Source organism: Nyctereutes procyonoides, unplaced genomic scaffold (genome assembly GCF_905146905.1).
Source record: "Nyctereutes procyonoides isolate TBG_1078 unplaced genomic scaffold, NYPRO_anot_genome, whole genome shotgun sequence".
Taxonomy (NCBI): Eukaryota; Metazoa; Chordata; class Mammalia; order Carnivora; family Canidae; genus Nyctereutes; species Nyctereutes procyonoides.
In genome coordinates, this window is record NW_026575134.1 from 12363118 (window position 1) to 12387770 (window position 24653).

A 24653-nucleotide genomic window follows, 5' to 3' on the forward strand; every position below is an offset into this window, starting at 1 on the left:
ACGACTTCTTCAGGGGTAAAAAGCCACCCGGAGAACATTCTCCAACTACGAGCTTCCTCTCCAGTCTTGCTAGATAGGGTCATCAGAAAGTGATTTGCAAAAAAAAAAAAAAAAAAAAAAAAAAAAAAAAAAAGCACATCTGGAGAGCATTATAAATCAAAGAGTTTCCTAACAATATTAAAACAACACAGTAAGCCAGAGGCAGACATGCTTTATTCCATGGAGAGAAGCTCAAGTTGAAGTTCTATATCTAAGGCACAAGGTCTGAGGAAGTGGTGATGGAATGTTTGTAGAAGAATGATAAAAAAAAAAAAAAACCCTAACTGAACACAAATTCTGCCCTCCTGGGACTTTTTTCTAAAAATTTAATAAGCGAACCTGTGCACAGAGATGCAGATTCATGCAGAAGAGGTGTTGATTTTGCACTTGGAATTTACTCTGGAACGAAAAAAATCTATAAGCAGGCTGCTCCTCTTCTTTTGCCTCCTCCCCCTGCCTTTGGAGAAATATCTAAGGCAGAGTAGAAACCAAATCAGAAAAACACTTGATCTAGAGCAGTGGTTCCTAATGTTTTCTTTGTATAAGTTTTTTTCTGATAATCTGAAACCCCACAGACCATTTCCCTAGAAGAATATTTTATCAGGCTGGGGGAGGTCTCAGAGCCCCCAGACTTCCTCCAGCGACCACATTCTGGAAGCACGCATGGTGCCTTGTACGACTATAGCGTCTGACCCACTTTGAAACTCTTATATGACATAATTCTCTACTTCTCATTTATAAATGAAAGCCAAGGGACTTCAATGAACTTGGACCTGATGAGTATATGAGTCATTAAAAATATAATATAAATATATATATAATATATATATCTTTTAATTTTTCCAGAGAGAGGACATATCTGTGACATCTTTAAAAAGCATTTCCAAATTGCATGGCTTTCAGAGTAGAGCTAATTAGCATATGCTATACATATATCTATGCGTATCTAGACACCTACAAATAGATTTAGTAATATGATAATCAAATATTATATAACAAAATCTACATCATGATATATTTATATAATAATATTTATGCAAAATAACATGAGGGGGGAAGTAAATATCCTTTCGTGAAGGATTCTAAATTTTCAATTTTGTTCTATGATCCAGGGACAGGATGAGTTAATTGACTCTTTGGGAGACAGAGGTGCACCAGGGCTTTTCCAGCCCATGAACTATTGCTACAGCCAGAGACAATGTTCCATCTGCCTGGGTCTCAATTCAGACCCCAGTGACTTAGAGCTGAGAGTGAGCCTCTCAGACTTCTCTCAGCTCCAAAATCCTCTTTTCCCAGAGGCCTGTGGGTTGCAAATTTGAGTCCGAGTGTGTCCATGAGTCATGCGTTGTGTGTGCACTCTCACCAAGGATATGCTTTTATTGTCCTGCCTGTCTAGCCCACAGCCGACTGGGCCGTCCAGGTCCTGGTTAACCCCCTTGGAGGGAGCAAGCACTGTACGCACGAGACTCCATGGCCACGGCCACCACCTTTCCCTCTACCGGCGGCTTCCAGGTATGCTTGGGACCTGTTCTCAAATATAGAAGACTTCTTTGAATTTTCTTCATCTACCCATGTAGATGTGTCAAAGAACCAAGCAGGAAGAGAGGTGTATTAAAGGACATTGTGACGCCTATTGTTTGCTGTGTGCTACACTAAGCTGCACATTTAAGATCATATTTTAGCTTGCTAACAACTCACCGAGGTAGACTTCCTCTTCAACAGGCAAGGAGGGGTTGAGAATGAGAATGCTTGGAGGCCTGCTCCCCAGTCTCATAGCTAATGTACTGCAGAACCAGGATTCTAGCCCCGATCTCCTGATTCTCAGTCTCGAAAGTTCCTTTCCCATTCCCCAGATGGCCTTGAGAGGTGACACAGTGAAATGCTACAAGAGTCAGAGTAAGCTGGCATGATCGCAACAGCTGGGAGTCTATAAGGTAAAAAAGCTACTAATTTTGAGGCCACTAATTTTGCATCAGAGATTTGTGGCAAAATAAATCAGAGCCCCTGTTGAGATGAGTATGACAGACAGGATGAAGGACATGCGTTCCATCCTTTTCCCAGAGCAGTCGTGACAGCTCATGACTATTAGTTCCTAAGGCTTTGCTGTTTGGCACAGCCCTGTGCAAGAGCCACAGAGAGGATCCGACAGTGAATTTGCTGTCCGCCCACCAACCCACCCGAGCTGGTGTAGACCTGGCCTCTGCCCCACAGTCGAACCCACTTCAGCGCAGGTAGAGAGCACCAGCAAATGCTCTGGCTGCTTAGGTTACATAATCGTACATTTGTCACTGAATTTTTGCTTTATTTCTCTTAATACAGAATCGTGCTGCTTCCCACACCCATCTGTTTAGAACCAGATGTACAATATTCCATAGACGCCTATTTTTCCCAGCCTTTGGAAGGAGGGTCCCACGCTCATTCACACATCTTGGTGGATTCAGTAAGTATCACGCAGCACCGGGGGTGCTTCCGTCTAAACTGAGCCCCATTATCGTTCTACTTTTAGACTCCATGGTGAATGTTTCTTTAGAAGTATACATGAGTTTTTTCATGATAAAAAAAATCACTTATTCTCTATCAACGTCACCTAATACCGATCACAGACCTTACGGAACAGCCTGTGCCAACAACGATTGGAAGTGATTTACATAATATTTAGTCTTCACGACAAGCCTATGAGGTAGGCACTATCATTGTGCCCATTTTATAGATGACAGAACTGAGATCCAGGCTCACAGAGCCAATGAGCGAGGAGACAGCGGTCAGAGCCAGAATCCCTGATGGCCGAGCCCCCGCTCGGAGCCACCACGGCGTCCTGGCACCCAGAAAGTTCAGGAAGAAATTCCATCACTGAAAGTGTCATCATCTTGTAAGTTCCACTTTTTATGTACTGTGTCTTTATATCACCATGATCCAAACGCTCATACAAGTACGTAGACAGGTATTTTTCAGTTCCCTTTATATCATAAGTGTTTTTCTTATGGTGCTTATGTAATCTTATCATTTTTAGGAATGATGGGTAATATTTCCTCAAATGACTTCTCCCGATGTCTTTCCCCCATAGATTTGGGCCATAGAGTTGGCTTCCAGTTGATTTTATAATAATAATAATAATATAAATATAACATATAAATTATAATATAAGAATAATAGTTATGAAACTCAAATTTAGGAGAGCTAAGACACTCCCCATCTTACATCCATACCCTGAATATTTCTAGTTTTGTAAATTTCAAAGATTATGACTTGATGCTCTATTTCACGCATCCATGCAAATTATCCATGCATCGCGCATTCACCGAGCAGACACGCGCTGATAGTGTGCTGGTTCCTGGGGTATAAGGCCCCTGCCCTCCAAGAATTCTCAGCCTGATACAGAAGACAGGCGTGTACTAAAATCACTGCAGTGATATTTGATAGACACATAATATAAACGGGTAACTTGAAATTAACTGAAAAATATTTCAGTTGGTCGGTTCTCAAGCGATCGTTCTGTTACGCGTAGCTACCAAAACAGTAAAGCCTGGATGAAAACTGGGAGAAGAGCCTGATCTTGGCAAACTGTCAGAGCTTCCAAGGAGAGGCTAGATCCCTCTCTCAGGTCAGATTTCCCAGAAGCCCAAGCTGAGACAGGGACCCGGGTACCCCTGCTTTGTTGAGGGTGTGCTGGTGGGGGAAGAGGCGCGAGGGACAGGGGTGGGAACCGAGCAAGGATGTGATCCCCACTTCAGTGTAGCCAACTCCACTGGGAGCTTGGGAGCATAACTGTGCCACAGAGCCGGTTCCTCCCAGAGGCAGTGGTGGGCCTGCGTGCACCCGGTCATCCACCCCGCCCACCCCCAGTGAGCGCATGGACTTCTAGACCAGTCGGCTGAGTCCAAGTTTCTGGAGAAAGGGGCAGCTGTGTGCCTTCAGCAGCCAGTGGCACAGCAGCTGGCGAACGGGAAGATCTGGGCAGGGCACCTACAATGTCCCTGTGAGACCCCGACCCCAGATGTCCAGGAGGAGAAAGTCAATGCACGTTTTTGATTACAGACTGATGCACTTATTTCCATCCCACCAATTTTGCTGCTCTGGCAAGATGCTTGACTGCCTGGGCCCTGGCCCTTCCAAGTTCATTCTTCTCTGCAGCCTGATGAACATTTATATCTAAGACTAGGATGTATTACCAAGAAGCCCAAGCAAAAGCTTTGTTCAACCCTGGATGCTCCTTCTGCAGAAATAGCTTTTATTTGGCAAATATGGAGAAACAGTTACAAATTTTCCTTCAGTCACCCTGATCCCATGATCTATGCTTCCCTGAAAATGTGTTTGGAGTTGAAAGTATATTAACCATGCTCGAATGTAAAGCTGCCATTCTTTTAAACCATGGGATGGACTACACTTGGTAAACAAAGTCTTTAGAAGTTTCTAGAAGAAGGGAGTCATGACATTACAAAATCCTACAGCTTGACAGGGACTCTTATCATCTGGCCTATCTGCTGGGTGCCAGGACGGGCTTCCCCTAAACTGCCTCAGACCAGTGACTGTAGATAATGAATCCCTGGTTGGCAGCCCTCATCTCCAACCCTAGCCAATCCGGCTTCTTTCTGCCTCTCCCTTCACTCTCAGTTCATGTTTGGAGAGCGCAGTCCTTTTAGTGTCAACTTGAAGAGACGACTCTAGACGGGTATATATACTTCTTTATTGAGCAAATATTTATGAAGTCGTTACTGTAAATTAGACATTGCAGTAGGCCGCGGGTGTAAACAAGACAAGCGCCTTGCCCGACGTGCCGGGGCTTACTGTCTATAGGGAGGAATGCAGGCATTACACGGGAGATGGCAACGTGGCCCGAGAGTTACTGGAAGCTATGACAGCTCACTGAACGGAAAAGCTCAGTGTGGCTCGAGCGGTGATTCGCAGCATCACCTGACCCGACCTCCTCTCTTTATTGCAAATATCTTGTAACACTCTTCACCGGCTCAAAGTGCAGCTCATTGGCATTATAGCCCACCTGCACACGTAACCCCAGACAACGTCTGGGTAATGTGCACATACGAAGAGACATCAAAAGAAAGTAGCCCATAGAGAAACACTATATACTTCAGTATATGTCTACACTATATGTCTACACTCTGGCATAAATACACAGAAGGCAGGGACACGCTCATACGTGTAGGATCACTCAGTGTGACACAGCCATGAAAGCAGGTGTGCTGCAAACATGTGTAACATGCTTTTAAAACATAGGGTAAGTCCTTCAACACATAATTATAAACAAAGATTTGTCTCTCATGCAGGGGGATTTTCCTTTTGATCAAAATGTCTGGGATTTCTGATCTCCCCGCACACACTAAAAGCCAGCAACACACTTCATCTGATGGCCATGACAACCAAAACCACCCCTCGGAATTTGCAAAATGCCCCTTAGGGGATGGCACCTGCCATATTGAGAACCATTGAGCCAGAAGGTCAAACCGCTGAGCCACCCAGGAGTCCCTCAAAAAGATTTTATTTATTTTTTAAAGATTTTTTTATTTATTCATTTATGATAGACATAGAGAGAGAGAGAGAGAGAGAGAGGCAGAGGGAGAAGCAGGCTCCATGCAGGGAGCCCGACGCGGGACCCAACCCCGGGACTCCAGGATCACGCCCTGGGCCAAAGGCAGGCGCCAAACCACTGAGCCATCCAGGGATCCCCACCTCAAAAATTTTAAATGGTTGTCGGTTATAACTTCGGTAAAATCTCCTCAAGAAATATAACTGTATGGCTTTTCTTCACATAGGTATCAGATGTGATACAGATGATCCTTCTTTGAGAATAAGTTTAGAACAATGTGTTTGTCCCTCTAATAGCTGGATGGCCTAACCCAGCAATTCACAAAATGCATCTGTGAAATATTGAGTTTATGGGATGTTAGTAAGTGTTACTTGAATATGGGACCAAGTGGTTAAACGAGCATGGAAGCGCTGAGTTTAAAAGTATTTTTGTTGCAGGACTTCTCAGAGCTTTAGTAAGTTCATCTACACTGTGACTCTCCAAGAGGCAGAGAGTTTGTTGTAGGACACCACTGTTCATATGTAATTGCAAAGGACAAAACTTTTAAAAGGAGGGTTTTTTGGAATTAGAGTTCCACAGTTAATATTATGGAATGCACTAAGCTGTACTTTCTAAATTTGTCACAAGTAGCCTAGTTAAAAGTCTTTGAAATCTAAGACAAATTCACAAGCAAGCTAAAAATATAATAAGAATGATTTTTAAAAGTCTTATTTTTTTGTCCCAAGTCAATAAATGTAAATATTTAAAGATTTCTTAAATAGGGCAGCCTGGGTGGTTCAGCGCCTGCCTTCAGCCCAGGCTGTGATCCTGGAGACCCGGGATCGAGTCCCACGTCGGGCTCCCTGCATGGAGCTTGCTTTTCCCTCTGCCTGTGTCTCTGCCTCTCTCTCTTTCTGTGTGTCTCTCATGAATAAATAAATAAAATATTTTAGAAATATATTAAATTTTTTTTAAGATTTCTTAAATAAAATGAAAATCTTAAGATCTTCTCATAGATCTACTTGTTTATATAACTAGAATCTTGAACAGGAGACAGTTATGAACCTAAGTCTTCTTTTTGTATTATTTTAAAAGCTTGGTCTGATTCCCCAAATCAATTCATTGGAGAATTTCTGCAGCAAGCAGGATTTAGAGGAGTATCAGCTGCACAACTGTGTTGAGATCGCCTCAAAGATGGGACCTCAGGTGTCCCCCGGTGTGTGTGAAAGGCTTATAGTCAGCATGTCTGCCAAGCTGCACAACGGGGCTGTAGGTGAGTACTGGCCTCATGGGCTCCACCAACACACAGCTTTTTGGAATGTGAGTGAGTCGATCTCATTTATTGTAGCAGCTACTCCAGAACAACCAATGTCAATACCAATTGCCCAGTGATTGGGCACTCAGTCCATCTGAGATGTTGGAATCCCAATGTGCAGTACAGTAGGTGCATAAAGAAGGAGGTTTCTGGTACATTGGGCCACTAGAGCCCTAGAACAATGATCCTAAAATACTAATTTGGAATCCTGGACATTGAGGGCCAGAATGAACTCCAAACAACTTCTTTCATCCTCAAACCTTCATTCAATAAGCGAGCCTCTTGGCCTCTTGGAGTCCAAACACATTAGGTGATTTGTCCATTTCACTAAGCCACAGGGTGGTGTTTCTCACCCTTAGCACTTCTGAAATTTGGAGCTGGATAATGCTTTGTTGTGGAGGGGTCGGCATGGGGGGCTGCCCTGTGCATTATAGGAAGCTTAGCAGCCTCCCTTCCCCTCTGCACACCTGATACCGGTAGCACGTTCCCGCCAGTTGTGACATTCAAAAATGTCTTCAAATGTTGTTATATGTTCCCAGTGGTGCCAGGTAGAGGGGTAGTTTGCAAAATCTCCCTCCAGCTGTAGAGTGACAGCTAGTGTGAGAGCCCAGGCTTCCTGAGTTCTGGGCAAGCGCGTTTCCCGTTATATTGCAGGACGCTGGCTTCAGAATGCCCACAACCTCATGAAAGTGATGGAAGAAGGGAAATCAAACAGTCCAGCACCAACGTAGATCATCAGGAATTGAAGGAGTAACATCAATAATAATGATTATATTGGAACAGCTGATTATTCAAACAGTTTAAGCCTTTCATTAACTTGTTAAGTAACATTAACGTTTATTGTCAAGGTGTGCTTAGTCAGTAATGTTTATTGAGCACCTACTACATGCCACACAGTTCTAGGTACTTCAGAGGCCTTATTGTCTTTAATCCTTATAATTCCCTGGGGTAGATCCTATATTTTTCCTATTTAATGTATGAAGGAGTCCAGGATGACAGAAATACCGAGTGAAAGAGAAGTGAACTAAAGCTCCCAACAGGACCAGGGACTTCTCTGTTACTTCCTTCGCCTCTAACTGCCCTCTTTGGCTCCCCACAGCCTGCAAGTGTCACCCCCAGGGCTCGGTGGGGCCCAGCTGCAGCCGACTTGGGGGCCAGTGCCAATGTAAGCCTCACGTGGCCGGGCGCTGCTGTGACAGGTGCTCAACTGGAAGCTACGGTCTGGGACATCATGGCTGTCACCGTACGTAGCAAAAGATAGATGGGGGAAGACACGCATGGTCTTGGAGTTTTGGAGTTTTGAAGACAGGGAAATCATTGTGGGAGTTTGAAAGAGGAGGGGCCAGGGAATTGGACTACATTACTCGGGCTGTCTGTCTCTATAGATAAAACGTGCAAAAAAAATTCCCATCATATTTCATTCATCCGTTCAGTGGGCACCAACTGTATACAGAGCTCCATTAGGAATCATGAGTGATGGCGCCCACTTCAACAGCATATATACTAAAATTGGAATGGTACACAGAAGATCAGCGTGGCCCCTGCACAAGGATGACACACAGATTTGTGAAGGAAGCATGAGTTATGGTAAAGACATGGCCCAGGCTTCTGGGGGTTTGTGGTCTGAATCAAAGAGATGGCAAGTCCAGGGAGGATGTGGGAGGGACACCGGGAAAGGTGTCGGCTGCGCCAACCCAGCTTTGTGACCTGGCAGCGAAGCCCAGGGGCTGGCCAGGCTAAAAGAACAGCGAGATTGAGAATTCGAGGAGGGGGACCACGCTGTCACCTCTCTGATGCTGGGGTCGCCAAGAGCCGTGGAACTGATCTTCTAAGCTGCCTGTTGATAAAGGCTTAGATGGGTCTTCGTCTACATGTGGGAATCCAGGTTCGTGTCATGTTCAGGGTATGCAGTTCTGTGTTCACGCTGTGTACCAGTAGTGCAAACAGCCTTCTCCACTGAAACCTGTCTTGGGTGGTTCTCTCCAGGTAGGTTAATTCTTTCAGGTGAAGGAATGTATGTTTTAAGTCAGAGTTCAGAGAGACGACACACCTTGCTGGTCACTCTCTACCCAGCACACATCTCTTTTTTATCACTTTTGTTTCCCTCTCTTTAAAGAAGAAAAGAAGAGAAAGAAGAGAAAGGGAGGGAGGGAGGGAGGAAGGAAGGAAGGAAGGAAGAAAGGAAGAAAGAAAGAAGAAAGAAAGAAAGAAAGAAAGAAAGAAAGAAAGAAAGAAAAAGAAAGAAAGAAAAAAGAAAGGAAGGAGAAAGAGAAAAGGAAGAAGGAAGGAAGGAAGGAAGGAAGGAAGGAAGGAAGGAACGAACGAAGGAAGGAAGGAAGAAAGGAAGAAAGAAAGAAAGAAAGAAAGAAAGAAAGAAAGAAAGAAAGAAAGAAAAAAGAAAGGAAGGAAGAAAGAGAAAAGGAAGGAAGGAAGGAAGGAAGGAAGGAAGGAAGGAAGGAAGGAAGGAAGGAAAATGAGGTGCTAGAGATTCACAAAGGGGCAAACATGTCATTGGCCTCGGGCCTTTGCATAGGGAAGACTGGCTCAAAGGGTTGAACAGTTCCCTAGAAAAGGAAGGAGTGAGCCTCTGTGATCTCACCTAGGAAAAAGAAAAGTCCACCCATCTTGAAAAGGGGCTTTATATTTTTTAATAAAGATTATAATTTTATACCTTGAAGTCTGACTTGATAAATGGGAGTTCAAGGCACTAAATACATGACAATTGCTCAGGTCCTCTGTATAAACAACGCTTTTAAGACCCGATTGCTCACCGCACCCTGTTTATTGGGTGAATCAGTTGAACAAATGTTGACCTGGTGCTCGGTGCCGGCCAGATTCTCAGACTCCCCTGACTTACCTGATGGGGATGCCACGGGGAGCTCAGGACTCCAAAAGCAGGACTGTAACTCGTTTCCCCAGCACAATACCTGTCCCTCCTCTCAACATGGTCTCTTTCTTTATCTAGCATGTCACTGCCACCCTCAAGGCTCAAAGACCACTGTATGTGACCAAATAACGGGACAGTGCTCCTGCCAGGGGGAGGTGGCCGGCCGCCGTTGTGACCGGTGCCTGCAAGGCTACTTCGGATTTCCCAGCTGCCGCCCTTGCCTTTGTAATGGGTTCGCCGAACTTTGTGACCCAGAGACAGGGTCATGCTTCAATTGTGGGGGTTTTACAACTGGAAGAAACTGTGAAAGGTATGGAATCCCTATGCACTTGAATTTTATTTCTTTTGTTCCAATGTCCCAACACTCCCTGAAGGACCACTGAGTAGAGACTCAGCTGTATTTAAGTGTAGAAGCCTTGCTATGGGTGATGGGGCGGGGGGAAGGGGGGGTAGAGAGAACCTCGCTCCTGGTGTCCTTCAAGATCTTGTGAAGAGCCAGACCATGTCTGATTAAATAAAAAAACAGGCATTTATTTGCCTGGCACGTTGCTTTTTACGTCCCTGAAATAGGACATGTAAATGAACTGCCACTACATTGAGTTTAATGACTCTACCTTGGGACGTTCAAGGTAAGGCAAAGAAGCACTTCACAGAGCAAGCGAGCACCTTCTAAAATACTGAGTTTTGAGAGCTGTGCTGTCCTCAAGCACAGCAAATCCACACCAGCTACTGTGAGCTTTTCCCAGGGACGTTTGGTACAAAGAAATTGTCTTGACAGATGCATCGATGGTTACTATGGGAATCCTGCTGCGGGACAGTCCTGTCGCCCTTGCCCATGTCCAGATGTTCCCTCGAGTAGCCAATATTTTGCCCACTCCTGTTATCAGCATCCTTGGAGCTCAGATGTGATCTGCAATTGTCTTCAAGGTTATACAGGTACACAGTCTAGTTCGTGATGCCTTTTTTTCTTCTCTCCCATACTGCTCTCCAAAAAATGATCCCATGTTCATAGTTTATCTGCTTTGAACAACTGAGTGGCACTGAATCTAAGTTAGTGGCAAGAAGGCACAACCTGGTGCATTGCCGCTTTACTGAACAAGGGATTTGAATGATTCAGAAACCAAGGACAACGAAAAACTTATTCCTCTGAACTATACGTGTTAGATAATGTTCTGGAAAACTGACTGACCAAATGAGTTCAAACCAAATTGACTTATTTAAAATAAAATCATCATCATTTTAAGTAAGACACATAGGTGATTAAGCGATATATATGTCTTATAACATAGAACATAAGCAATTAAAAAGTAAAAGCTTTTAATCACATGCTTCCTTTATATAATTTCAACCAATCGATAGTTCAATATCAAATCAACCAATTGATCTGATGTTTCGTCAGTATAACTTATTTTTTCAGATGTCTTGAAACACTGATTTGGGCATCCTACAGACACCGCGTAAGTCAATTCAATATTTATGTCTGTTGCTCTACCAAAAATTTTATTTTGAAGAGTTTAAGCACGAGTATGAATATATATTACAACAAGGACAAAACATAAAATCTACTTGATTTAATCATATTTTGAAAATATGCTGCTGCTATTTTCTTCAGTGATAATTACCATCATGATAATAAAGCACATGGCTAATTTTTTATTTGCCAACTATGTCTCTACATCATTCTGACCTCTTCTCATATCTTTTGTGTCCATGTCCCCTCTGGCTTAGTTGGTCAGTGTTTAAGAACTGAAACCATGGGGGGGTGGGAATCCCTGGGTGACTCAGGGGTTTAGTGCCTGCCTTCTGCCAGGGTGGGATCCTGGAGACCCGGGATCGGGTCCCACATTGGGCTCCCCGCATGGGGCCTGCTTCTCCCTCTGCCTGTGTCACTGCCTCTCTCTCTCTGTCTTTCATGAATAAATAAATAAAATCTTAAAAAGAAAAAAAAGAACTGAGACCATGATTGGCTGACAAGAACATTCCTAAAAAGATGAACCAAGATGTGGGGAATAGACTTACAGTTTGGGCACCCAATTGACCACAGGTCCCCGTGGTTGGCAGGGTAGCAAGTGGAGGAGCGAAGGGTTGGTTTCTCCATACAGTGCTTGATAAGAACTCCCTCCAAGGTTCGTTCATCAAGAAAACCACTGTCACCATCTTCACTGCTAGACCTACATCTCAGGGTGCTGCTAGATCACCTCCAGGTCCAGGTGAGGGTGGAGGGACCCCAGAGAGAGCAGGAACTGAGATTAGCGTTAGATCCTGGAGCACACTTGGGTGACCCAGTTGGATAAAGATCCGGGAATCCTGTGCCTACCATTCTGTAGTTCTTTCGAGAAGAACTAGAATGCATTCCTCACCACGGACTTCCTAGCTCTGAATCATCGCTGTGTTCTCTGACTGGAGAATACATCAAAGTGAAGGTTTTAATTCAGAACATTTTTCCTTCTTCATCCCCAACGTGTGACATCTCATTATCCCTAGATGAGCCTAATTATTCTCGGTAGCAGTCTCCATCCCTGCCCCCCAACACACGTGTACACACACATATACACACATACACACATTCACACACACACACACACACACACACACACACACTTCTCATCTCATTCCCTTTGCCTCTCCCCTTCTTTCAGGTAAGCAGTGTGGAGAATGCTCTGCGGGCTTCTATGGAAATCCCAGAGTTTCGGGAGCCCCTTGCCAGCCGTGTATGTGCAACAACAACACCGATGTGACAGATCCGGAGTCCTGCAGCCCGCTAACCGGGGAGTGCCTTAAGTGTTTGCACAACACTCAGGGACCCAACTGCCAGTTCTGCAAACCAGGTCACTTTGGATCTGCTCTCAATCAGACCTGCAGGAGTAAGTCTGTCAAGCTCTGGGGGGAAACATGGCAGCAGAATGTGGCCCTCAGGGCATGGTGCCACCTGGGGACAGGGCTGGGACAGAAACAGGCCAATGCCCAAACTATGCCTCTGACCCACTGAGTGGAATCTCCAGGGCTCTGCATTGGAACCAGTTCACCCGGTGTCTTTAACGTATACATTGGGGGAGTGCTGATGTAGCAGAGGGCAAAGGTTGGAGTCTATGGTTTAAAATAATAAAAAAAGAGGAGGAGTAAGCTGCTCATTTTTAGGGGATATTTAACTATTTCAGTTGATTCAAGTCAACGTAGTAAACCATTTGTTTTCAGATCATGACTAGCATGTGGAAAGAGCCAGGTTTTTGGTCACCCCAATTGTGAGCCCTTGGAATGTAGCCAGCAGAACCGCAGGATATTGCTAGGTGGGGAGGTCAAAAAGAGTTGAATGCGTTCAGCCCACTTAGATTCCGTGATAAGTCTGCAATATCGTAAGGTGTTTCTGCCTTGAGCCCTTTGGAGAAACATCCAGATCCGAATGGCTGTTCGTGTGGTTTGTTGAATGCCAGCGTTGTCCCTGAATTTACCTCTAGCAGTGGCTCTATGATCCCAGGGTGCTCCTGCCATCCTCCTGGTGTGAATCCGGCTGAGTGTCCCCCTGGCCTGGGAGCTTGCCTCTGTGACCCTGACACTGGCATGTGCCCTTGTCTGCCCAACGTCACGGGCCGGACCTGTGACCGCTGTGCAGACGGATACTGGAATCTGGTCCCTGGCAGGGGGTGTCAGCCATGTGATTGTGACCCCCGGACCTCTCACGGTGGCCACTGTGACCAGGTAAGATATTTGAACTTACCAGGGCACTAGAGTGGGAAGGAAGGGGGAGACATGGTTGCCAAATTTGTAAATAATGTTTTCTTTATGTACTGTTGCCAATTAGTGTTTGGGGACAGGATTAGCCTTATATGGGGATGGAGTCTGCATTTACCAAGCAATGAAAAGCACTAAAAAAGACCACGAGAGTCTCAAGGTCTAGTCTGGCCTTCTTTGGTTTTCTCCAAGCTTCTCTGCAACTGGGGAAGACAGGATTTGTATATGTGAAACAGATAACTTCCCTTTCCTGTTTCGGATGTATAATCACAGGGAAGCTCCAAGAAATTGATCATTAATTAGAATTGATGGTCAATCAGAATGAAAATCAATGGATACTTTCAGAACGCACAGTTCCATTTTCAAAAAATTGACCTGTCATTCCTGATAGCTCACCAATTGCTTTGTGTGCAGGTAAAATAAGAGGTCCTCTTTACTTATCAGACCAGCATCAATTGTCTCTACCAACTACTCAAAATAACGAGAAGCATAATTCACCTCCAATTTCAGCTCCACTGAGTAAGAATAAGAATGCAGGGTAGAGCAGTAGGAGCAAGTATGCAGCGTACAATATACAGTTAGTGCTACTTAAATGCACATGTGATTTTTAGTCAATAAAATCAGCATTGAATTTTTAAAACCAATATAACGATATCTATATGGAAAAAAAACTATTCGTGTCACGATCAGGGTATTGGACCTACTAAATATATTCTCTTTTTAAAAAAACATATTCTTTGAAACACTTTTGACGTTAATAGAGATTGTAAGGAAGGGTAAAACAATGCTGAGAGATTTTAGAATCAGTCCACCCTACAGGGACCAGGGTTTAATTGGAATCAAAATGCTAATTTAAGAAGCTGGACTTTTCCCAACTACTACTACTAATGATAAGCATGGCTCACCTCCAATTTCGGCTCCACCGTTCAACTTATTTAAAGGTCAAATCTTATGCACGTCAACTTGTGAAGGTAGTTCTCATATACAGAATGTGTTTTCCTCTCTCTTTTCTTCTTTTTCTCCAACCCTCCTGCTCCAACCCGCATTCATATACACACATACACACATACACACACACTCAGTGTGCCCTTTTTCCTTGAATAAATTGTTTTAAAGAAAATTTTCTTTTTCTTAAAAATTTTATTTATTAGAGAAAGAGCACAAGCAGGAGAGGAGCAGAGGGGGAGGGAAAAGCAGACTCTCTACAGAGCAGGGAGCTTGGCATGGGGCTCGACACCGGGACTCCGGGATCATCACCTGAGCCAAAGGCAACTGCTTAACCAACTGAGCCCCACAGGTGCCCCCTTATTACATTTTTTATTTTAGAATAGATTTAAAGAAAAGTTGTGAAGATAGTACAGAGAAGATGTACACCATACCCAGCTTCCTCAGCTTCTAACATCTTCCATTAATATGGCAGATTTGTCACAATTAATGAACCAATATCGATATATTATCATTAACCAATGTCCATAATTTATTCAGATTTCCTTAGTTGTTTACCTACTGTCCCCTTGCCATTCCATGACCCCATCCAGGTCACCACATTACATTTGGTCATCTTGTCTCCTCAGATTCTTTTTCGTTGTAACATTTCTCAGACTTTCCTTATTTTTGATGACCTACACAATTTTGAGGAGGATTTTGTGAAATATCCCTCTGTTCAAATTTATCTGAGGTTTTCCCATGGTTGGACTTGGATTATGAGTTTGAGGAAGAAGACCACAGAGGAAAAGTGCTGTTCCCATATCAGCGCGATGTGCTATTTACACATCTTATCACTGTTGACACGAATCTCAACCACCTAGTGGTTGTCATGGTTCTGTACTGTGAAGTTACTCTTTTTCCTCCTTTCCATACCGTGCTCTTTGGAAGAAAGTCATTATGCACAGTCTATACTTGAGGAGTTTCACACACCTTCCTTGAGGGCAGAGTATCTCCATAAATTATTTAGCATTTTTCTGCACTGGAGATTTATCTGTTGTCCCCCACATCTTCATTTATTAATCACTTTTTAATATCCATACAGAGTCATGGATATTTATATTATACTTCAACTTACAATCTAATACTACTTTATTTTGTTGTTCAAGTTATTTTAGCTTTGGTCATTGGGAGCTATTTCAGGGGATTTCTGTGTCCCTTTGACATACCTCTATTATTTTTTTAAGCACTTTTTTGCATGAGAAGATACTCTAAGCTCATCTGGTATATTTCCTACCCCCATCCTAGGAAAAGCCCCTCCCTCCCTTCCTCTTTCTTTCTTTCTCTCTTTCTTTCTCTCTTTCTTTCTCTCTTTCTTTCTTTCTTTCTTTCTTTCTTTCTTTCTTTCTATTCCTTCCTTCCTTCCTTCCTTCCTTCCTTCCTTCCTTCCTTCCTTCCTTCCAAGAGAGAGAAAAAGAGAGCAGGGAGGAGGGTCAGAGGGAAAGGAAAAGAGAATATTAAGCAGGGGGATCCCTGGGTGGCGCAGTGGTTTGGCGCCTGCCTTTGGCCCAGGGCGCGATCCTGGAGACCCGGGATCGAATCCCACATCGGGCTCCCAGTGCATGGAGCCTGCTTCTAGCCTCTGCCTGTGTCTCTGCCTCTCTCTCTCTCTCTCTCTCTCTCTCTGTGACTATCATAAATAAATAAAAATTTAAAAAAAAGAATATTAAGCAGGCTCCGCATGTAGAGCCTGACACAGGGCTCAATCTCATGACCCTAAGATCATGACCTGAGTCTAAATCAAACGTCAGATGCTTAACCAACTGAGCCATCCTGGTGCCCCAAACCAGCCATTTTTTTAAAGGAGCTCTGGTTTCTTTTACTGGAGAATGATATTTGAACACTAGATGACCACACTTCTATTCCTCACACTTGCAACCACCAACCATGAAACAAAATGGTAGATCTCCACATGACTGCTTGGCTTCCTAACTCAAGAGGAATGCCTGAATGCTTCTTTAACCTTTTAGCAGCTCCTCCTCCTCCTCCTCCTCCTCCTCCTCCTCCTACTTCTTCTTCGTCATCTTCTTCGTCTTCGTCTTCATCTTCATCTTCTTCTTCGTCTTCTTCTAAGTAAGCTCCATACCTAGTGTGGAGCCAAACATGAGACTTGAACTCACAACCCTGAGATCAAGACCTGAGCTGAGATCAAGAGTTAGACACTTAACTGAGTCACCTAGATGCCTTGAGGACCTTGTAGGAAGCATATTTGTAGCAGGACTCAACAAAGACCACAGTCTGCTAATGGAGACTAAGGGAAGCCTATGAAGCTAAAAGTCAGATGACATTGGTTTAACCAAAGAGCCCTCTTGTGACAAGGGTTGTCTGGTTCATTGGGGATTACTTGGGGAAGGTTGCTCTTTAAAATCAGGGAACACTTTCATTGGGGTATTGAAGAGACAGGTGGATATTTAGATTCCAGGCTATTTAAATAACCACTGGTAAATATCTCTATGTCGGCCAGTAGGACATCCCTAGTACATTATTACAGAGAGATCCAAATGTGCCATCCAATATTTTCATCAACAGTTTAGATGGAGTTGGAGAAACATGCTTATCAAATATTACAAATTTGCAGATGTTGCAAAGTTGTGAGCTAATGTGATAAAGGCAGAACAAGAGACAAGATATCCTAACAAGCTGAACAGTGGGCTGGAAAGAAGAATGTAAAATGTTACATGGGATAAAAGTAAAGTTTTGCAATTGGGTTTTTAAAATCCATTGCATACATACACGGTAAGAGTAATAACCTGGCACCAGCTCCTGTGAAAAATATCTGAGGATTTTCACTATGTGCTTCAACTGAGCCAACAGTGGGGGCTGGGCTGCCAAAGACCTAGTGTCCATGTATGACAGAGTAGTGGAAATGCCATGCTCATTTCAGGACAGTCATCATTCCATTGTCCTCTGGCCCAGACAGCCGTGGGAGCATTGTTGTTTTTTTCTGAGTACCACATTTGAAACATTATATTGACAAACTAGTATGTGTCCAAAGGAAGATAGGATGGCAGGTAGAACAATTGCTATTCTGCAGTGAAGGCTTGAGTAAATTAGGGGTGGTGGGCCTGAAGAAAAGGAGAAAATGCAAATTGAGAACAGTCATCTCTTGTTGGGAGGAGGACTGTCAGAGGGAAGGGACAGGCTGCCTGGTGTTGTGCAATTCCGTAAGACAGGGCTCAGAACAGTGGGTACAAGTCACAAAGGAGCAGATTCTGCGTCCATGTAAGAAAACATTGCCCAACAGTTAAGGATGACCAGCAGTACGCAAGGCCCCAGGGACAGCCCACTCACCATCACTCCTTCCATTTGCGTAGATGCTAGTAGGAACTCCAAAGATGGGTAGCAGCTGTGTAGATCCAGTCATTCTATAAATCAAGCTACTTATGGAATTGTCGTTTAAGCCATTTTGGCCAAGTATAACCTCGGACTGCAACAATAATGATTTGCTTCTTTATTTTTCTCCTGTTAATTTTTGAACCTCCCCCATTTTCAGAAAAGCTGGTCAAGGATCCAGTTGGCATGATGCACAAAGGATCAGCCCTCACCCCAAAACCTAGTTAAATAACTATCATTAAATGACCAAGCCTCAATTGGAAAAAAAAATAAAAGTTTTCTTGAGCAAAAACACTAGCCCAATTGGGAGAAAGTCCATTGTGCATTCCATAATGGAAACACTATTTGCCAAATTAGTTGATGAATGTTAGTCTGGGTCTTTGGCCTCTCTGTGTTATGCACGAACTCCCATAACTGTAGAGGAAAAGAATGTGGCCCATTTCCCATTATGTGTTTTGTTTTCATTTACATCTGCGTATATTTCCCAGTTTGGGGCCACCTGTCCTCGAACAGCTGGAAGCAGGCGGTATATTCAGAGGCCCTGAGACAAAACACATTAGCTCCTGAGCCTTGATATTGCCAAGGGTGGTTGCTGGCCGTGGGAATCATCCTTCCTGTGACCTTGCACAGCTGTATGTTCTAAACCACTGGAGGGAAAACTGTTTTATATAAAGATGCATTATTTGTTTTAGATCATAAAGCTTGTCGATTCCTCACCCATGACTGTTCTCATAGCTTACAGGCCAATGTCGGTGTAAATTAGGCTATGATGGGAAACACTGCAGTGGATGCAAGGAAAATTATTATGGTGATCCACTGGAGCAATGCATTCGTAAGTATTACTAATTCTAAAATTATGAGGGAGGGCTGTCTATGGGCAAGCTATGAACCATAGCATGAATTTTACATTTTAAATTCCTTTATTTGATTAAAAAAAATCACAATGGCTAATCTTAGTTTTGAAAATAATATTTTTATAGCCTTATAAAAAGATTTTTGTCTAAACTTTAGGCTATGTTAAATGTTAGTCTTTTAAAAGTTGAAGCCTGGATTACAATTCCTCAAAGTCATTAAGATGGAACAGACCTCTGAGGTCATGACTTGCAGCAAGTTTTCTGCTATTTAGAAGCTTGTTGACGAAAACAGCTTCTTGATGGAAGAACAGGCTGGGAGATGGATCATTGGAAGGCAGCAGAGGGGATGTTTCCTCCTCAACCTGGATCTTATAACTCTGGGTCTTTTACATACTCACTGATTCATTTATTTTACAATATTCATAATGTGCCTATTGGATCCACTAGGTTGTGAGCCAATAGGGCAAGGCCCCTAATCTCGTGGAGTTTGTGTGCTAGTGCCTTTCACCCCATGTCTTAACATTGATTATGGGATTTAGAGCAGCACCGTCCAACAGACGCAGAGATGGAAATGGTCCAATCAGCACCTTTGGGATGCAGGGCCTGTGAGCTGGTGAGCACGTGCAATGTGGCTAGTGCAAATGAGGCAAAGGACTGTGTGTTCAATTCATTAAATCTCAGGAGCCCCATGTGGTTAGTGGCTACCATATTGGACTGCACAGATTTAGAATCTGGGTTAGTTCTAGAAGGAGGGATTTTTGAATCTCAAAAGTCTGCGGCCAAAAGAGGTCAATCCAAAGAAATATCAGATGTGGCGGGCTTAGCATGGTCATCTCTACCTAGCCACACATGGTAACCCTTTCCTCCTTTGTATTCCTCTATAAATGGGCTTCGGTGGCGAAAACAAATTGCCTTCGTTTCCTTGCCCCATTCAAATCCATACCCTCAATGATTTTCCCCGGGCCCACCTAGTTTTCTAAGTGGAATTGTTACATTAACAACCAGGGAGGAATTCTGGCTCCTGGAAAATCTGTCTGAGTCTCTTTCCTCTGTGCCCCTCTGATATTTCGATAATCTCACTTTCTGAAATGCTTTCATCTTTGATAGAGAAAATTTTGCAAATGAGTTCTGGCTGAGGCCCCCAGGCCACAGAGAATGTGCTGGACAGATGGTATCTAGTTGACGAGCCTAGTGTGTGAACCAGTTTTTGTTTGCAGTCGGAATTTTTACTCAAGTTGTAAAATCCATTCTTCAATCGCTTGTTCCTTGCAGTTAGTCCGCTGACGTAAGCTAATGATTCCCTGACCTTTTGGAAATTGCTGTCCCTGCCACACCTCTGTCCACCCTACTCAAAATCCCTAATCAAAAACCTACTTGACTGAATTACATGGAGTGTCGTTTTGCTTCGTTTTGTTTTTCTAACTAAGACAAAATTAATTTAATGTTCTCCTTTTTAAAAGGACTTGATTTAGGACACTTGAGTGGCTCAGCGGTTGAGCATCTACCTTCAGCTCAGGGCATGATCCCAGGTCCTGGGATCGAGTCCCACATCGGGCTCCCTGTGAGGAGCCTGCTTCTCCCTCTGCCTCTGTCTCTGCCCCCCACCCCGTCTCTCATGAATAAATAAATATTTTTTTAAAAAGACTTGATATTTTTTCTTTTTAGAGTAGTTTTAGGTTCACAGCAAAATTGAGAGGAAGGTACAGAGATTTCCCATATGTCCATACCCCCCAGCCCCATCTCCACACCCCCAAGAGAGTGGCACATTTTTTACAACCAATGAACCTACATGGACACACTATAACCACTAAAGTCCGCAGTTCGAGTTATGGTTCACTCTTGGTATTTTCCATTCTGTGGGTTTGGAAAAATGTATAAGGACACGTGTCCACCGTGATGGGATCATATGGAATATTTTCACTGCCCTAAAGATCCTCTGTGCTGCTCCTGCTCCCCTCTCACCACCTCTCTCCCCCAAGCCCGTGCCAACCACTCATCTTTTTTACTGTCTCCATAGTTTTGCCTTTTCCAGAATGTCTGGTGGTTGGACTCCTACAGTTCGCAGCCTCTTCAGATTGATTCAGATTAATATCACTAGGTGATATTAAGGTTCCTTTGTGTCTTTTCATGGCTTGATAGCTCATTTCTTCTTGGCCCTGAAAAAGATCCCTTGTACCACAGTTTATCTATTCACCTGCTGCAGGACATCTTGTTTTTTTCCAAGTCTGGGCAATGATATCTGCAGGCTTTTGGGTAGATGGTCAACTCCTTTGGGTAAATAGGATAGAGTGATTTCCCCCTCTTTTTTGAGGATGGACTGGTTCTCCTTATATAACGGAAAACAGCATTGGTGGGCACACCCCGGCTGGGTTTTACTGAGAGAGTGTGGTCGAGAGAATTCTCAGGGGGTCACCAACACACCTGAGTCACCCACAAGAGCAGTAGCAGTAGATACTAGCATGTCGTCCACCGTTACCTCCAGGTTGGTCACCCAAATAGGTAGAGGAGCCCACACATGACCGCTCACACTGTAAAGACAACACCTAGTATTTTCCACCCGGAGACCATAAACTGATTTGTTAGTGGAATGAATAGAGGAGTGCTGTATGTAATTGCCCAGGTCTCTGTAATTTTTTTTAAGTTTTATTTATTTATTCATGGGAGACACACACACAGAGGCAGAGACACAGGCAGAGGGAGAAGCAGGCTCCATGCAAGGGACCCAATGTGGGACTCGATCCCAGGACCCCGGGGTCACGCCCTGAGCCAAAGGCAGATGCTCAACCACTGAGCCCCCCAGGTGTCCCCCAGGTCTATGTAGTTATACCAGTTTTATTTTTTTGTTTTTTTTGTTGTTTATACCAGTTTTAGTTGTTTTGTTTGTTTGTTTGTTTTTGTTATACCAGTTTTAAATGTCCACCTTAGAAATGGGCGTCGGGGACATCCTTGGGATGGGGGCAATGCACTTTATTCTTGAGCTAGTCACAAGCAAAAGGCCAAGTGACTGACCTCCTCTGCTTCCTCTCTCTCCCACTTTAGCATGTGACTGCAGCAGAGAAGGTGCCCAGAAGCCCACCTGTGACCAGGACACGGGCATGTGCCGCTGTCGGGAGGGAGTCGGCGGCCCGCGATGCGATCGCTGTGCCCGGGGTCACGGCCGGGAGTTCCCTGCCTGTCCGCGGTGTCACCAGTGCTTTGATCACTGGGACCGCACCGTCTCTGCCCTCTCCGATGCGGTGCAAGGGTTAATGAGGCTGGCTGCTAACGTGGAAGATAAAAGAGAGACCGTGCTGGTCTGCGAGGCCGACTTCAAAGGCCTCCAAGAGAACTTGTCAGAAATAGAAAGGATTCTGAAACATCCTGTTTTCTCATCTGGGGAATTCTTAATAGTCAAGGATTATCAGGACTCCGCGCGGTAAGATTTGTGCGCAAGCCACGGATAGCAAGTTCCTTGATTTACCTTAAATCCTTTGGGCTTTAAAAAGCAGCCTTCAATTTCAAAATGTACCTATGTGGACGTTAGGGAAATAACTTTTCAGTTAACGACCAGGCTGGCGATCACATTTGTCTGTCTCTTTCTTACCTACTTAGGATTACATGGGATCTTTCCAGATGCCATTGATTATAACAAAAAGGCAGTCATTAAGAGCTTGGTTGTGGAAAGCCCAACCCCAGCAGAGCTGAAAGATGCAAAATTGGAAAAAGGGTCGTTTATGATACAATTTTTTTTTCAATCAGTCAGGGAAATTTCTTCTAAATCTTCCTGAATTCTTCAGTTGTTTGGAAACCCGTACATTGATATGAAGCCATATGGCAAGTATGAGAGTTTCCTCAAAATGCATTGTTGTTTTCATTATATGTTATATGCACCTATATATTTATGTAGCATTCATCAAACATTTCTAGAAATTATGTTGGTTGTTCTGGGCCAGGGCTCAGCACACCACAGGCAAAATCCAACATGCCACCTATTTTTGTAAATGAAGCTTCGCTGGCACACAGCCTCGCGCACTTGTGTACCTGTCCTCTGTGGCTGCTTTCCTAGGACAACGGCAGAGTGGAGTAGCTGTGACAGAGGCTATGGCCCCCAAGGCCTAAAATATTTACTATCTGACCCTTTACAGAAAAGGTTTGCCAACCGCTCTGGGCAAAGCCAGGATGCACTGGGTACAGTTCCCGCCCTTCCAGGAGCACATAGTCTACTGAGAAACCAAAGAGATTGTGATTATGTAGCAAAAAAAAAAAAAGTGTCAATATAAGGTCATTCATTTTCATCCCAGAAGTACATGGTAATAGCTTAAAAGTTACATGAGAGGGGCCCCTGGGTGGCTCAGTGGCTGAGCGCCCACCTTCAGCCCAGGGCGTGATCCTGAGGTCCCGGGATCGAGTCCCACGTCGGGCTCCCCACATGGAGCCTGCTTCTCCCTCTGCCTGTGTCTCTGCCTCTCTCGCCTGTGTCTTTCATGAATAGATAAATAAAATCTTTAAAAAATAAAAAAAATAAATAATAAAAGTTACATGAGGAAGAAGACCCGGCCCACCCGGAGAGTTCAGAGGAAGGAGCACGCACCTTCAGGCCCCCAGGAGTCTCGTGGCCAGGCCAGGATGCAGGCCAAACACAGGCCCAGCCGTAGCCTTGTAAAGACCGTTGCCCTGCAGGATGGGGCCCTATATCCCCAGACCTTCCCACTTGTGCTGAGATGTCAGACATCCAGATTTTTATGGAAATGTCCCCACCTTAAAACAGAGCCGGTTAATCCAACAGCGCTTTTAAAAAGCACCGTCCAGGCCAAGTAAATATGCCTGAGAATGAGCTTTGGCCCAGACACCACTGGTCTGTGGTTCTAGAACACGGTGAACAAAGTGGACCTGTCAGAAAGAAGCCAGAATGAGCCAATCCACAGCGGGCCTTCTACACAGAGACCACGAGACTCGGGGTAGAGCAGAAGGAGAGCGAGAGAAGCAGGAGTCCCAGGGCCAGGCCTGAAGTGATGAGGAAAGCAGTGAGTACTTCTTCTTTCTTCTGCCAGAAACCAGCACGCCTGGCCCGTCCCGCTCCACCTGCTGGGCCCCCGTTCCTCCTTGGCAACCACCAAAGCACCACCTCCTCCCTGATGCCTTCCGTGACCTCCTCAGCAAAAAGATATGTGCTTCCGGGGGCCCCCCTGAGGGCAGAGGCAGCCTTCCCCTGCTTGTACTCCCCAGGCCTGGTCCAGTTATGCAGCTCGTGTTCACTGGGTACACTACAAATGAAAGGGGGAGTGGAGGGCAGGGAAGCCAGGACGTCACAGGTAGAGATTCCATGAAGGGAAGCCACCTATTGCTGTGTGGCCTTGGGCAAGTGACTTAACTTCTCTGAGCTTCTGTTTCTTCATCGGAAAGGGGGATCAAGTCTCTTATTTCATCGGTTTCTTGTGAGAATGACTCAGACAAGTCTGGCACATTGTGAGAGCCTCAAGGGTACCAATTATAATAACACTAATCACCATCATTGTTATTATTATTAACCTGATGAATTACAGTCCTGACAGTTGGCGCCAGAAGGAAAAGTCTGTAGATTAGAAAGGGAGGGTAAGAGCAGAAAATGCTGGGAAGCGTCAGTTAATGCTCTGCACTTCTGCCAAAATAAATTAGTCCCAGAGATTCACACTGCAATTTGCCCCAACCGTACACTTCACGATTTGCACCCAATTTCCTCATCACGAGGGATACACTAATTATTTACTTGAACCCACCGTGGGTGCTGAACCCAGCAAATCGAAGAGGGACAGAGATCCTGGTGCAGACCATCGGGGAGAAGGTCGGGAGCATGAACACACCCCAGGGTACTCTCACCAACAAGGAGACCCCCTTGCCAGTCCTGGGAGTTAACAGTTAAGACCCTGGATGCAAGTGGCACTAGAAGGAGCCTTGCTGCAAGTGGATTTATTCTCAATAAAGAGCTCGGTTTTTACTCCAGGCTGGGTGAGGACTTCTGCGTTGAAAGCCTGA

General features: G+C 44.5%; 1 protein-coding gene and 1 non-coding gene across 2 annotated transcripts in view; both read left to right on the forward strand.

Annotated features, from left to right (window-relative positions):
* LAMB4 (laminin subunit beta 4) overlaps positions 1–24653 on the forward strand; it is a 102035-nt gene that overhangs the window by 50628 nt on the left and 26754 nt on the right. The window contains 10 exon segments of the mRNA XM_055301043.1: positions 1436–1551; positions 2359–2479; positions 6656–6833; positions 7975–8118; positions 9841–10072; positions 10541–10698; positions 12402–12626; positions 13238–13458; positions 18544–18640; positions 21702–22077. Coding sequence (XP_055157018.1) covers positions 1436–1551; positions 2359–2479; positions 6656–6833; positions 7975–8118; positions 9841–10072; positions 10541–10698; positions 12402–12626; positions 13238–13458; positions 18544–18640; positions 21702–22077 — 1868 coding nt within the window.
* On the forward strand, positions 8355–8461 carry LOC129494458 (U6 spliceosomal RNA). Its single transcript, XR_008661352.1, has one exon. It is a non-coding gene; the product is annotated as a U6 spliceosomal RNA (small nuclear RNA).